Source organism: Necator americanus, chromosome III (genome assembly GCF_031761385.1).
Source record: "Necator americanus strain Aroian chromosome III, whole genome shotgun sequence".
In the NCBI taxonomy this organism is placed as follows: domain Eukaryota; kingdom Metazoa; phylum Nematoda; class Chromadorea; order Rhabditida; family Ancylostomatidae; genus Necator; species Necator americanus.
The window spans coordinates 19,400,307-19,412,559 of NC_087373.1; the positions used below are offsets into that span (position 1 = coordinate 19,400,307).

General features: G+C 43.1%; 2 protein-coding genes across 5 annotated transcripts in view; one reads left to right on the plus strand and one right to left on the minus strand.

Annotated features, from left to right (window-relative positions):
• RB195_010116 (uncharacterized protein) overlaps positions 1–12,253 on the plus strand; it is a gene marked incomplete at both ends in the record, with an annotated part of 38,228 nt that overhangs the window by 17,684 nt on the left and 8,291 nt on the right. For 2 of the 4 annotated variants that reach the window (XM_064190971.1, XM_064190972.1), the window contains 4 exons: positions 57–150; positions 623–699; positions 1,383–1,451; positions 1,506–1,570. In XM_064190971.1, the coding sequence (XP_064048554.1) occupies positions 57–150; positions 623–699; positions 1,383–1,451; positions 1,506–1,570 (305 nt within the window). Of the gene's footprint in view, positions 1–56; positions 151–622; positions 700–1,382; positions 1,452–1,505; positions 1,571–6,464; positions 6,576–6,638; positions 6,712–6,765; positions 6,882–6,952; positions 7,051–8,286; positions 8,541–8,592; positions 8,668–11,137; positions 11,243–11,861; positions 12,009–12,060; positions 12,150–12,253 lie in introns of those variants that run through there. The other 2 variants (XM_064190970.1, XM_064190973.1) reach the window with 2 other exon arrangements.
• On the minus strand, positions 11,842–12,102 carry RB195_010117 (uncharacterized protein; the record flags this gene model as incomplete). The annotated part of the gene is made up of 1 exon (XM_064190974.1): positions 11,842–12,102. One exon carries the CDS (start codon positions 12,100–12,102, stop codon positions 11,842–11,844), a length of 261 nt encoding a protein of 86 aa, XP_064048557.1.

Genomic DNA, 12,253 nt, shown 5'->3' on the forward strand with positions numbered 1-12,253 from the left:
GAGATATGGAAATGTGAATTACTTGCAGTTCTGCTGTGTTAATTGTTGTTTTTCAGCAAACGATTATTGCCCTCACGGCAGTCCTCTGATCTACCCATCAACCCGCATGCCAGTGGTATGCACTCCGGAGAAGAGAGCATGTCCAGCTGGGTGAGTATACGAGGCATCAAAAACATCTACTAAATAAAATAACGATAATGCGGTCAAGTGACACCACACCGATTGCACGTGTGCACAACAGAATTTTGGTAAAAACAGCGCATCCCGTGAATTAGGGTCAAACAGTGATTTTTTGCATGATCTATGGGTGATTTCCGAAAGTGCAACTTCCACTTTAGTTATTTTGGGTCGATTTTCTTATTGGACGCATTCATGTGGACATCCATCTGTATGTGCTGTACACATTTTTTCATGTTAGTTATGATGAAGTAATACAGCAAACAACAACTAATGCTGTGTCTGAATCATGTATCATTCGCGTATCTGGCGCAAAACCTATGCAGTAACCGTTAGTTAGCGCCGTTCTGATGATGTGAACTCGCTTCGATCCTGCGTCACGATAAATGTTTGGGTCTTCCTTCTGCCACTCAAAATCCAAGGGTTCTAGTTTTTCTCGCTTCAGGTATGCTTGCAAGAAGAGTCCGACGTCTGAGCAATACATCTGCTGTTCGTCGCGTTTTCGGATGAGTGCTTTTCCAGGTACATATATAGCAGAGCGTGAGAACTGACTATCATTATTTTGTGCACGTAGAGACACTGATTTTTCAATGCACACAACTGTGGTTTACAGTAAGAAGCGTATGAGGTCCCACACCACTCTGCACAATGCAGAGAATTTGTGTATTAGCAATTTTCGAGCATGCCTAATGAAATATAATATGTAGACTTCTCAACAAGTACGCTCTTATTTATTTTCGAAATAAGATAATGCGCGCCTTTTGTTTCTGACTAAAGTGCAATAGTTACTGTCACCTACGGAACCCAATTTTGCGAATAACTTCTTGAAATTACGTGGACGCCACTGGATTTCAAGTCCCAGTGCAGCTGTTTGGTGCTCGGTATGGAAGGAGTTCTTTTTGCCTCAAACATTTATCTTCCGAATCCATACTATCGGGTCCCGAACACAAAAAAGTCAGCCAACATCCGCGGGCAGCACTCTCAATCGACCGTAACTGAGTTTCCAGAAGTGGGAAATTGTGCAAAACTGCTGTAAATGCCAATAACATCTGAATGATTTCGTGCTCCATAAATAAGGCAAGACTTGTGCTCGGTCCGAAAGAGAAACTGCTTCAATTTCTCAAACGTTCTTCCATTAAAAAAAGCTGTTTCGTTGCGCTCTTGTCGAAACACTCTTCAGTTCTGTAAAGAGCCAGTTTGTTGAGGCTCGCCATGCGACGGCTACTTGGTCCTCGTCTCAAGAATTATCGGCGGCAGAATAGAGGAACGATGTGGTAAGTTTTGGCAATGCTTGAAGGTTTCGGGGAACTTACAGGTGTCAGGTTCAGAGCGAAGTTGCCCCTACTTGCAAGTGCCAATCGGCGGCGTATGCTACGACATGAGAGGCGAGTGAGATCTCTCCTCTTCATACGGCTACCTCCTCGTTTGGTTGCCGGGACTGTCAGGGTTTGTCGCTTGCATTGTTTGTATTTCATCAGGAAGTGCCCAGCGTGACAGCTCCGTGACTGCACGAGAGTCCATTGCGGCCACCTACGTCCGTGTTTCCAGCTGCGAGCCATTAACTGTTCTCTTTCCATGAGATCCTCTTCGCTGTTACTTCACATTGTTTATTCATTATCACTTCGGCTAGCAGGTACAATTTCTGTTGTATTTTTTGTACGCTGGGAAGTCTGCCTACTTTATCTAAAGTATGTTCTTCCTACTGAATCACGTTCTTTCCCTTTCCTCTCTGAAAATATCCTGCGGAGCTAAACCGCCGAAACAGATTCGAGGTACCTGCGAAGTATTGTTATTAAAAATTGCTCAATGGGCTTCTATGTTTTGTTGTATGTAGGAGAATATGAATAGTGCTCTCTCGTAGTGCACAGACTTTGCGTTTCCTTTGTGAACTCGGTCCTGCAAACATCTAACGCCTGTTTAGTTTGGAGCCGAAGTAAGTACTATCGTACTATTTTTGTTATTTGTTGATGAAATAAAAGTCGTTGATTGATTGATTTCTACAGCATGTCTTCCCAGATATCAAGTCTTGCCTTACAACCTACGACTTTTCTTTACTGTAGTTCTCCTAAGTACAAAATATATTTTATTTAGTTGAGAAGGGATTTCTCCATACACTTGAGCGAGACTGAGTTCTTTTGAGTCGTTCCCAAGCACATATCAAACTCTTCGAAACACGGAAGAGTGTAGCATGTGAGGGAAGTAATAGGTCATAGTACTCCAGTGAGGATTTTACATATATCATATATTATATACACATGAATTGTGACAAAGTGCCCGACGCTTGAGATGCGTCAACACACATACATAGACGTGGCAGATACAGCGAAAATCAAGCTCTTGCTCAGCCATTCCAGCGCTCCTCTCAGGTTGCGCTGCAATTCCAACGCTGGAATTTGCTTTTTTTTCTTTCGGGACTTCTACCCAAGGTTTCTGAGTTGCACGCTTCGTAACAAACTTGTCACGATCCTAGCACGTGTCTATTTATGAAAATAGCCCGAAAATGAGTTGCACTATGAGGGAGAACAATGCTTTGTAATTGCTGGGTGAGTATCACCGAATATGATCGTAATTGCTGATATTTTACAAATGAGAACCAATGCTCATTAAAGGCATCAATCCGCAAAACTGAGTTGGTGCAGATTTCAGGTGGAGTATTCGTATACGGGATGGGAGACTATGGAGAGGGGGTGATTCCGTCCATTTCTTCCTAATTGCGGTAAAAAACGGCCCGGAAGATGCGGCGCCGCACAAGGCCGGCGCGCTCCAGTCGAACTCCCTGTAGAAAATAATGCGCCAAAACGCCTGAAGCCGCATCTTCCGGGCCGTTTTTTACGGCAATTAGGAAGAAATGAAAGGAATCACCCTGCTCCACATAATCTACGACTCTGTATACGAATACTCCACTGGAAATCAGTACTACTCCAGATTCGTGGGGTGATGCCTTTAAGTGATAATCAGTTTTGCTAGCACCTAATACAGACACTGTAGCTCAAAAGCAAAATTTGTCTCGAGGATGTGGTCAGTCCAAGCACTTCTTCCCTCTTTCCACACGTACGATGTATTTATTTGATTTTTTTTTGTTGTTTCTGGAATCTATAAGGAAGACTACTTAGGTATTTTGTATCTATGGATTTCTGACAGTGCTATGACAGGATGCTGTCTTCCTGTTGTTCATTGAAAGTGAATGATACTTACGAGCAATCGTACGTCTATGTTGCCTCTGCAACCGTTCCTCGTCCATATCATCTCAAACCCTTCAAAAAATGAAATGGCTTCTTTTTAAGCACTCTCCTACTCGAGTAGTCGAGTATCCACTGTAATGGCAACATGAGGGACATCAAGTAAGTTACGCCTTAACGAGACACCTGGGTAGATTCCCAAGCATCACTTATTTTGGTAGCTCAATACCTTTTCCAATCGCTTCTTTCCCTTCCAAGAAGTTGCTGAATCACTGCAAATGAGGATGTTGACAAGATCTAGGGACTCGAACCCTATCCGGTCCTACTTTTAGCTCAGTCAGTAGAGCGGAGCCATCCGTTCATGTTGTTTGAATCCCGTTTCCTCCGATGGCAATTGGGTCCTTTTGGCAGCTTGCTCCCTACTCATTCCAACGCCGTTTTGGTCCATCTGTCATCGGTTTTTTCGACGTTTGGTGGGGATGTGCCTTTGATTTTCATCCACTAATCTGAAGGAGGGTGTACTGTTGCCAACTTGAGCCTGGAGGAACTATAAAAACATCATTCTTGCGGCCGAACGCTGAAGATGATATTTTAGACCCAGCGACAGTGAGCGTCTACATCTCCATGTACTGAACGAACTGTCGATTCAACAAGAAACAGAGGAGAACGAAAATCTCGCTTCAGCAATTAATTGGCAACCTCTCTACCGTCGAAAACCCACCCCACGTTGTCCTTTCTCTTCTACTGTTTTTTTTTTATGAAATATTTCCCATTGTTGGGGAAAGTGCAATGAGACATCTATTCCCTTCCGTTCTTAATTCCTCAGAATAGGTTCCTTCATGGATTTTCTTTCTGTTCAGAACCCCCACCCCTACTCCATTTGCTTCCGTGAGCGTCGCTGAAACTTTTCAAAGAAAGCACGATATCGCCCACAAAGCTTTTAAAAAGAGTCTTTTAAGGGCGTATTTACACCATCGATGCAATCTGGATTCAATCTGAACCGATCCAGTTTGTTCTTGAACATTCAGTGTCCTTGGTGTGGTGGTGAAAATTATCGGAGAAAACAACTAGAGGCTCTCCTGATCGCCTTTCTTATTGATACAAACGGTTCACTACGTTCTTTGCTGAAAATCATTTCTTTCTAGAAAAAGAATGAGAGGTGCAATACTCTATCAGTGAAGGCCAGCAATACGAGATCAGACCCTATGAGCTATAGTTACGATACTTCCGTGGGAAGATGGGGGCGGGTGTGTTTTACTTCACACTGAAATAACATCACGAGAGGAAACACAAATCCTATCTTTCGGCAAGTAATCGCAAAGGCCTCTGCAACATTTCCTTGAATTGGTCCTAATTTGCCGAGGTCAGGACCTTCTTCCCACCTGCATTTTCGAAGCTTCTTTGCTAAATTCCTCCTTAACGCAATAGCATTGCGCATAGCGCCTTGCGTGGAAAGCGCTAAAATCAAACACTGAAGTCATTTCTTTTCTCATTTTTTGTGTCCTTCGAAGCAGAACCCAAGTTTTTTGGTGCAAGGGTTAAGCGAGCGTTTAGCGTGCAATCGTATAAGTTTCTGAGACAGTTCTAGCTTAAGAGCAGGTTCTACTCCACGCATAAGTGACATTGTAATAGGCATGAAGTCTGAAGGATCCCTGAGAATCAATTCTTTCACCTTAAGATTGATGTTTTCCTCGTCTCAGCGCGATGGCTTTCATGAAGGATATACTTGGATATCAGAAGTAGCTGCTTCCATTTTTGATCAGAGCGTATCACGATTTTGACGTGGTGCGGAATTCACAATGAAAGCGTAGAGTTCGTATAGTTGAGAGCGGAACACAGCATGGCTCCGTTTATCTTTACCCAGTTGTCGGGGAAACGGAGTGGAAACTGTTGTTTCCTACGAGGCCTATGTACACGTTTCGCCCCCTGCAGCCTATTTCTTGGTTTCACTTGAATAGGGTGGTGAGGAGCCTTCACCAACCTTCCATCGCTCACTCGTGGACGCCGGGCGCGCACAAGGACGCACGTTGCAGCTGGGATCGTGTAAAAAAGTGGCATTTTCCACGTCATTTTTACGACGATTAAGGAGAGATGAAAATCACATTAGGTTCGATCTACTACCCGAACTCTACGTTTGCTGTGGTTTCTGCACCACGTCAAAATCGTGATATGCTGTCTTTAAAAAAGGCACTGATTTTTTCATTTCCTTTCTTCAGCCTCGGTACCAGTTGCTCGAAGGGACTGTTGCGGTTACGTAGAATTCATGCTGAGGAAACGCCAGGCCTGTGAAAGGAACTCTCACAGCGGCAATCCACTCTTAGAAGGGGTTTGGACGAAATCTGAAGGATCAAAATTTCTCTCGGCCTAGGAGGGACTGCTGAAGTCTAAATTCCACTTATTCATCGGTATTCGACGCCCAGAGTCATGTTTGCCCTGCGTTGGAAGGTGTTTTCTTTGTACTCCTCTGGCCGTTCAACAGCGTGCTCGCCCAATCATCTATCGAAACTGCGGAGGATGCTCAGAAACAAACTGATTCTTTGGAGATAACGAAAAGTTTCGAAGTACTCATAATGATAGTTCCACCCTTCCAAACAACAACTTTGCTTAAATCCAATAAGAACCGAAAGTATCAGGAAAAAAAACTAATGCAAAATTATTAAGCCACAGTTGCTTCGAAAGAATTACTACTATGCAGCGTTCAGCTCTTCTGTACCATTGGCCTTCTGAAACTGAAACCTCTGGAACGAATAAGTCATCGATCACCTCATTTCTTTTTTGTTTGTTGTTTTTCCTCGGTGTCTCTGACTCGCTTCCTCGCGCTCACGTCGTCTAATAAAATCATGAGGGGTTATGTAAACCATTTTCTCAGCACGGCTACCAACAAAGTAGATGCATTATTATTATGTTTGACGGAAAACATATCGAAAACAACATATTCTTGGTGGCAGGTTCGTTCCCACGAAGGAAGAAGGTTTCCCATACATTATAATATGTTGCTTTCCCTCGCATGAAAACGAGGCTTCCTTCGTTTCAATGTTCCCCGAGGCAATGCCTTCCCATGGACAGATTCTGTGCAAATAGGACAGGACAAAACTTGAATCATGTTCAATGCCTGCTTTAATTTTAGCTTCTTCCTCACACAAACATCAACGGCCAGAGCGACAAACCGGCAGCGGACGAGTGGGCGATGCTTGCGTTTTCAACACAGACTGCCTTACGGTGAGCTTTTTTGGCAAATGGCCATCGCATCGCTCCTCACACCCAAACAGTTTTTTTTTTCAGGGCATGTTCTGTAATTCTGGTCAATGTGCTTGCCTGAGCTCCTACATTGCTGCAGAATCATATTGTTATCAAAGTAGGCAGTCTTTCTGTTGTTCATAGCAAACAAAAGGTAAAGACACCACTTCAGAAATTGATCCTGGTCAGCCGGGTTGCACCTACGATGAGCAGTGCTCTTCAGTATGGCCTGACGCATTTTGCGATAATTCGGCTGGAGTTGGTACATGCCGCTGCGGCGAAAATAAGGTACATACGCTTAATACGCGAGCACTACTCAGGAGAGGAGAGCAAATAGTTCCATATCTTCGGTGATTGAGGTTGAACGCGCAACCCGCGATGGTCACGTGTGTCTCGACATGCTCGATGCGAATCAGAACGTGCTGGCCATCACCTGTCCTCTTCCGGAGGGAGCCGGGTAAGCAGGACTACGGATTCTTAACATTGGAGGAAACGTCTAGATCTTTTACGAAGACTGAGTTCGTGGTATAATCTATGTTCCTAAGGCGACTCTGCGTTCCGAGCAGAAACATCGTCTTACATATTTGCACCTGTAAATAATTCAAGCGTTATTGCTATCTATCGCTAGACTAACGTTTCTTCTCTGCCTTAGCTATAGACTTCTTATAGCTGTACTTGCTATTGTTACATTGTTAAATCTTATTTCATTCAAAAACAACGTATCACGAGGTCGACGTAGTTCGGGAACCTGGGAAAGAATATAGAGTTTGGATTGTGGATAACGACTATGAGGATGGCAGCTCTCACCACTAATCGTCCTGAAAAACAATGTGGGAACTTTCCACACTATTTTCCAGACGAACCGTTTGCTACTGCGAGGTACTTTAGAGCGCGTCACCGTTGTACGGTTCAGTCAGCATTCTATTCATTGGTTTAACATGAATGGGCTGGTGAGGAGACCGAGGAGACCTCCGATCCGAGGAGATCTTTGACCGCTCGCTCGTGGACGCGGCGCGTACAAGGAGTAGGGCGTTTTCACTTTCTCGTGGAAGCAAACGCCTTTCCCGCAACATTTTCATTTTCAAGACGACTTTAGGAATTGAGTGGGGCCCACGCTCACGGTCGTACTCCGAACTTTACCTTTTCCCGTAGGTTTCCCAATGACTTCAGATTCGTGATACGCTGCTTTTAGATACACACATAATCCTTACACCCATACAGAACAAGCAGTAAAAGAAACTCATGCAAGATTCTGTAGGGTGGAGTTCAAGATGTTCTCATTGATATCGTGCATTCGGCAATATCTCTAAATATCGAATAAATAATCATTTTATCTTTTTTCTTTCTTCTGATGTGGAAGGCAACGTTTTTCTGGTTTGTTTTCCGCAGTGGAACCTTTCGAGCAAAATTTTACGAGTACTGGAAAAGCGCTGCCAGATTTTTCTCAAAAATTATGAATGTGATGGACACGAATTAATTGGAACCTCTTTCAAAATCGCTTATTAGCAAGATTTGTCTGCATGCTGGTCCCTGAATCGTTCGTTTGGGAAGATTTTCCATGATCGCTTGAGAGAACTGATGCAAATTTCTTCTTTTCTTTCTTTCCTTGGTTCATGATTCATGATTTCTTTCAATTCAAGATTTCTTCGGTTCATGATTTTGGTTCATGATTCTCAAGCAGCTTTTCTTTCAGGTACACATCTGCTCTATCTGACTCGAAACATCCACGTCAAGCCAATAATCCCGGTCCAGTGCTCTGCAACACTGAAAGTTTACTTACACATCAATCGGGGGAAGAAGCGGGCGACGGTTCTGCTGGCTGCCTCTTCCCCTCAGATGGCGCGTATGTGGCCGATCTTTACGATTGCGTCGGCTTCGTATCCTCGGTCGACTTGACCTCATCGGGATACAGTGACAAAGCCAACGGCATCTGCTGTCCCAACAGAGGTAGCAAAGTAGATTTCTTCGATCTTTCGCCTAAAGATGACGTTTCCTCCAGCTTTCACTTGCATTCAACCCACTGCCACTGGTCCAAATCCCACAGATCCACGATGGTGGTACAATGCAATAACAGGTTGGTCGTTCCAACACATTTCGGTTCTCCTCCCTTGAGCATTGTTATGCATTGTTTGCTATCGTGTTGGTTTGTAACAGTAGTGAGCAGATCATGCGCAATCGTTTAACTTAGGAATGCCTGGATTTCCCGTCATCCGGTGTGTTATTCTTTTTCGTTGGGATGTAAAGTCCCCTTGGTAGAAAGTCGCCGTTCATAGCGACTAGTAGTTTTTCTTCTGGCGACTTTCTTAGGATTTCGATACATGAATTCTGCTTGGCTTGGAGACGTTAGTTCACTTTCATTGAAAACTGATATGTGTTCCTACAAATAATAATATAGTTTTTATAAATAATCAAACATACTTAGCCACTTTAGAAAACCATCCACCCACTCGTTCTATTGGCAGAATAGCTGTAGACCGCAAAACACAAAAGTAGTTCTTGATCAGACTTCCCTGCGCACTTCTGCTACTCAGAACATTTGGTCTGCTTTCCTGGAATTGTATTGTATTAGCCGTTATTTCACTGTCTTTTGCATTCACATGCACAAGAAATTTTGGTTTTACAAGTACTGAGTACTGTGCATCTTCGACTGTCCTTGAATCTTGGCATAGTGAGTAGACAGCCTTTTTCAGATTTGTTTGAGCTGTATCCAAGGTTGGTGTTGATCCTTATTATTTATAAATACTCTTATTCGTGAGCGAAAGTCATCCATTTCGCGCCCTCTGGGTCCAACAGGACATCATCTCGGAAGCATTAATGCAAATCATCTCGAAGAATTTACTTGTAAGAAAGGACTTTATACTCCACAGATACTTTTAGGAAGTGGGGCTGTTAAAAACAAGTTTTTCATATTTATTTATTTATTTATGAAGCAAATTTCCATTATTCACTTACAAATATCAAACTGGTTTTGACTTCTGCAGTGGTGGCTGGTGACCTCACTTTCAGGTGAAAACCTTTTTTACTTTAATGAAAGATGTTCCTATTGGGACTCTGAATCTTTCCAAATCATCCTTATTACAATGTTGTTAAAAAATTGGCCTTGTGTGCTATCACCTCTTTCTCTTGTTAGAATCGTGTCAATTTTCCCCTTTCCACCCCGTGTATGAGTACAGGGCAATCGTGTACAAACTATGTGACTTTCATCTATTGTCCAACAGCAACTACCTGGTACCCAATCATTCTTGGATAATTCGCTATCCATCGCACAAAAGCTTCGTATTTGCACATTTCAAGCTACGCTCCATTTTCGGGAGCGGTGGAGGTCGCAAAAGAGAAACAACCCAGCTCTCGCTCCTAAAAACGAACTCAACTTATTGCAAATAAAAGCTATGTTACAATCGAATCATAACAACAGAGGGTAAAAAAAACAGAAAAGCTGAATAACGACATAAGAAGGGATTCAAATAAGTGATTTAATTGCGGATTTTCTAGATCAGATTTTTTGTGCAGATTTCCTTTCCATTTATAAACACTCAGGAGGTGTTCACATCCTATTTTGTACGTACTGTTGATCTCGATTATTTTTGTTTCATCCTGTCTTATAGAAGTCAAGAAAAGCTAGCAAAAAGCAAAGGATGATTTTTAGAGAAGTGGGAGTAATTTGAAGTGATTGATGTGAATCAGGCTTCGAAAAAGCTCGTTCTTATCACTTCGGAATGCTGCGTATAACTGGGAAAAGTTGGAATTCAACAACAGAACTTCTATTTTGTTCACGCAATTTCCTCGTAATGCGCTTCGAATTCATACCTTTATCCTCGTTTCTGTCATACTGATTGTTCGAAAGCGAGTGCAGACGAAGTTTTCGATTAAAGGAATGTTTGCTTACGAGAAAAACGCACGCTGCGAAAGTGGAATCAAAGCGGTATTTAATGGAGTGAAGACTAGTGTTTGAGACTATTACCAAAATCTGTCTTGAGTCTGTACTGATGACTGGGACCTATGACTCTTCCTCTTCCAAATTCCAAATCCAGCACGATGGAATCATTATGAAAACTGAGCGGAAGCTTCAGAAAAGGGCACAAGCCAGGAAAACGAGAGCGAGGCGATAATGTTGTTTGTGAAAAGCGTTAATGGTGCTCAATGTTAGTAATCCTGAAGATTTGTGCTTCAAATTCTCTTTCCTAAGGATCAAGACGGAACAGCAGACCAAAGTTTGTGACAAAGCGTTATTGAAAGGTTTTAAACAGTAACAGAAGTACTCGTGAAAATGGTTGCGAATATTTTGCCACTTCGCTGGAAAATCGGCAAACTTTTTAACGTTTTGGCTTATCTGAAGATTTTCCTCTGCTTATTTGAGCCAACTTATGCCAATACGTAATCGAGCACTAAATCTCGAGTAATAATGATACGCAGTAATATCTTGAAAAGGAACGAAGAAACGTGAATATATAAATATTATGTGTACGCGTAATGTGATATGTGCGTATCCAAGAACACCAGTTCCATCAACGTTCGTATGCACCAATGAGCCTTCAAATTTCTAGGTATGTGTCAACAGTTCCTATGGGACCCTACTGCAGTTGGACCGGGCGAGCACTCTCCAAACAACTTCAAAACGATAGAGCACTGTGAAAGTTTTTGTAGAGATGGTAAGTGCGTAGGACTGACGGCGGCTTATCCCACACGCATATTCTTGTAGAAATGAATCCACGCCCACTGAGAGCTTTTTGAGAGCTCACCAGCCACAAACAATTAGAAACTGCGTTCAGAAAATTTGTGAGGTCATCCACAAACACTCACGTAGAGGTCTCAACGCATGTTGTACGCAACTATCACAGTGATAACGCGTAACTTCTTCCACAAATCCGAGAATTTAAGACATCAAGAGCGCTGAACTCGTCTTTCGCACAATGTATGCTAAGAACGTCCGGCACAATGACTTGCATGTCCAGAACAGAATATCGTCGTCGTAGTAAAGGTGTAGCATCTTTCGTCCGCCTGTTACAAACTTTTTTCAAGGCGGTTCTGAGGAAAATTCCTGATTTTTTTTTTCGAGACGTGCGAGTTATTTTGTCGAATTTTGCGCGGATACCGAGCTCCCTGCTGGCTCTGATTGTCACAGAACTCTCAACCACTTGTATTTATAGTGCGATTTAAGAGTTTCCACTACGATTCTTGTAAAGTGCCTTCCTAACCTCGCACACTGATGAAGAAATTCCATCTTCAAGAATTTCCCAAGACAATGCCCTTAAGCTTGTGTTGTTTCAGCCTGTGTCCGAGGAGCTCCCGAGTACGAGTCGCGTTCCTCGTTTTTGGAGGAAACACCGCTCACCGGTTGCTCACAATCGACATCATGCTCAAACAACTTCGAATGCAAAACTGTCGGCAGCTCACAATGGTGCTGCCCGAGCGTGGGTACGTTTCTGCTCCTGTTTCCGAAGAACATCGTCTCACATTCTGGCTTCAGCATCTGTATGCGGTCCAGTCGGCGGTCGTCCACAGGATACATCTATTCACATCCGCGGGAGTGTGTATCACGTAGGTGTCGAGAAGCAGGTTAGAGTTAGCAAAAGTTAGGATAATAACTCGGACGCAGGAGAATAGAATTGAGATCGTCAGATGTTTATAAACTACAACTCTTTCCCTCTGAAATGATCATT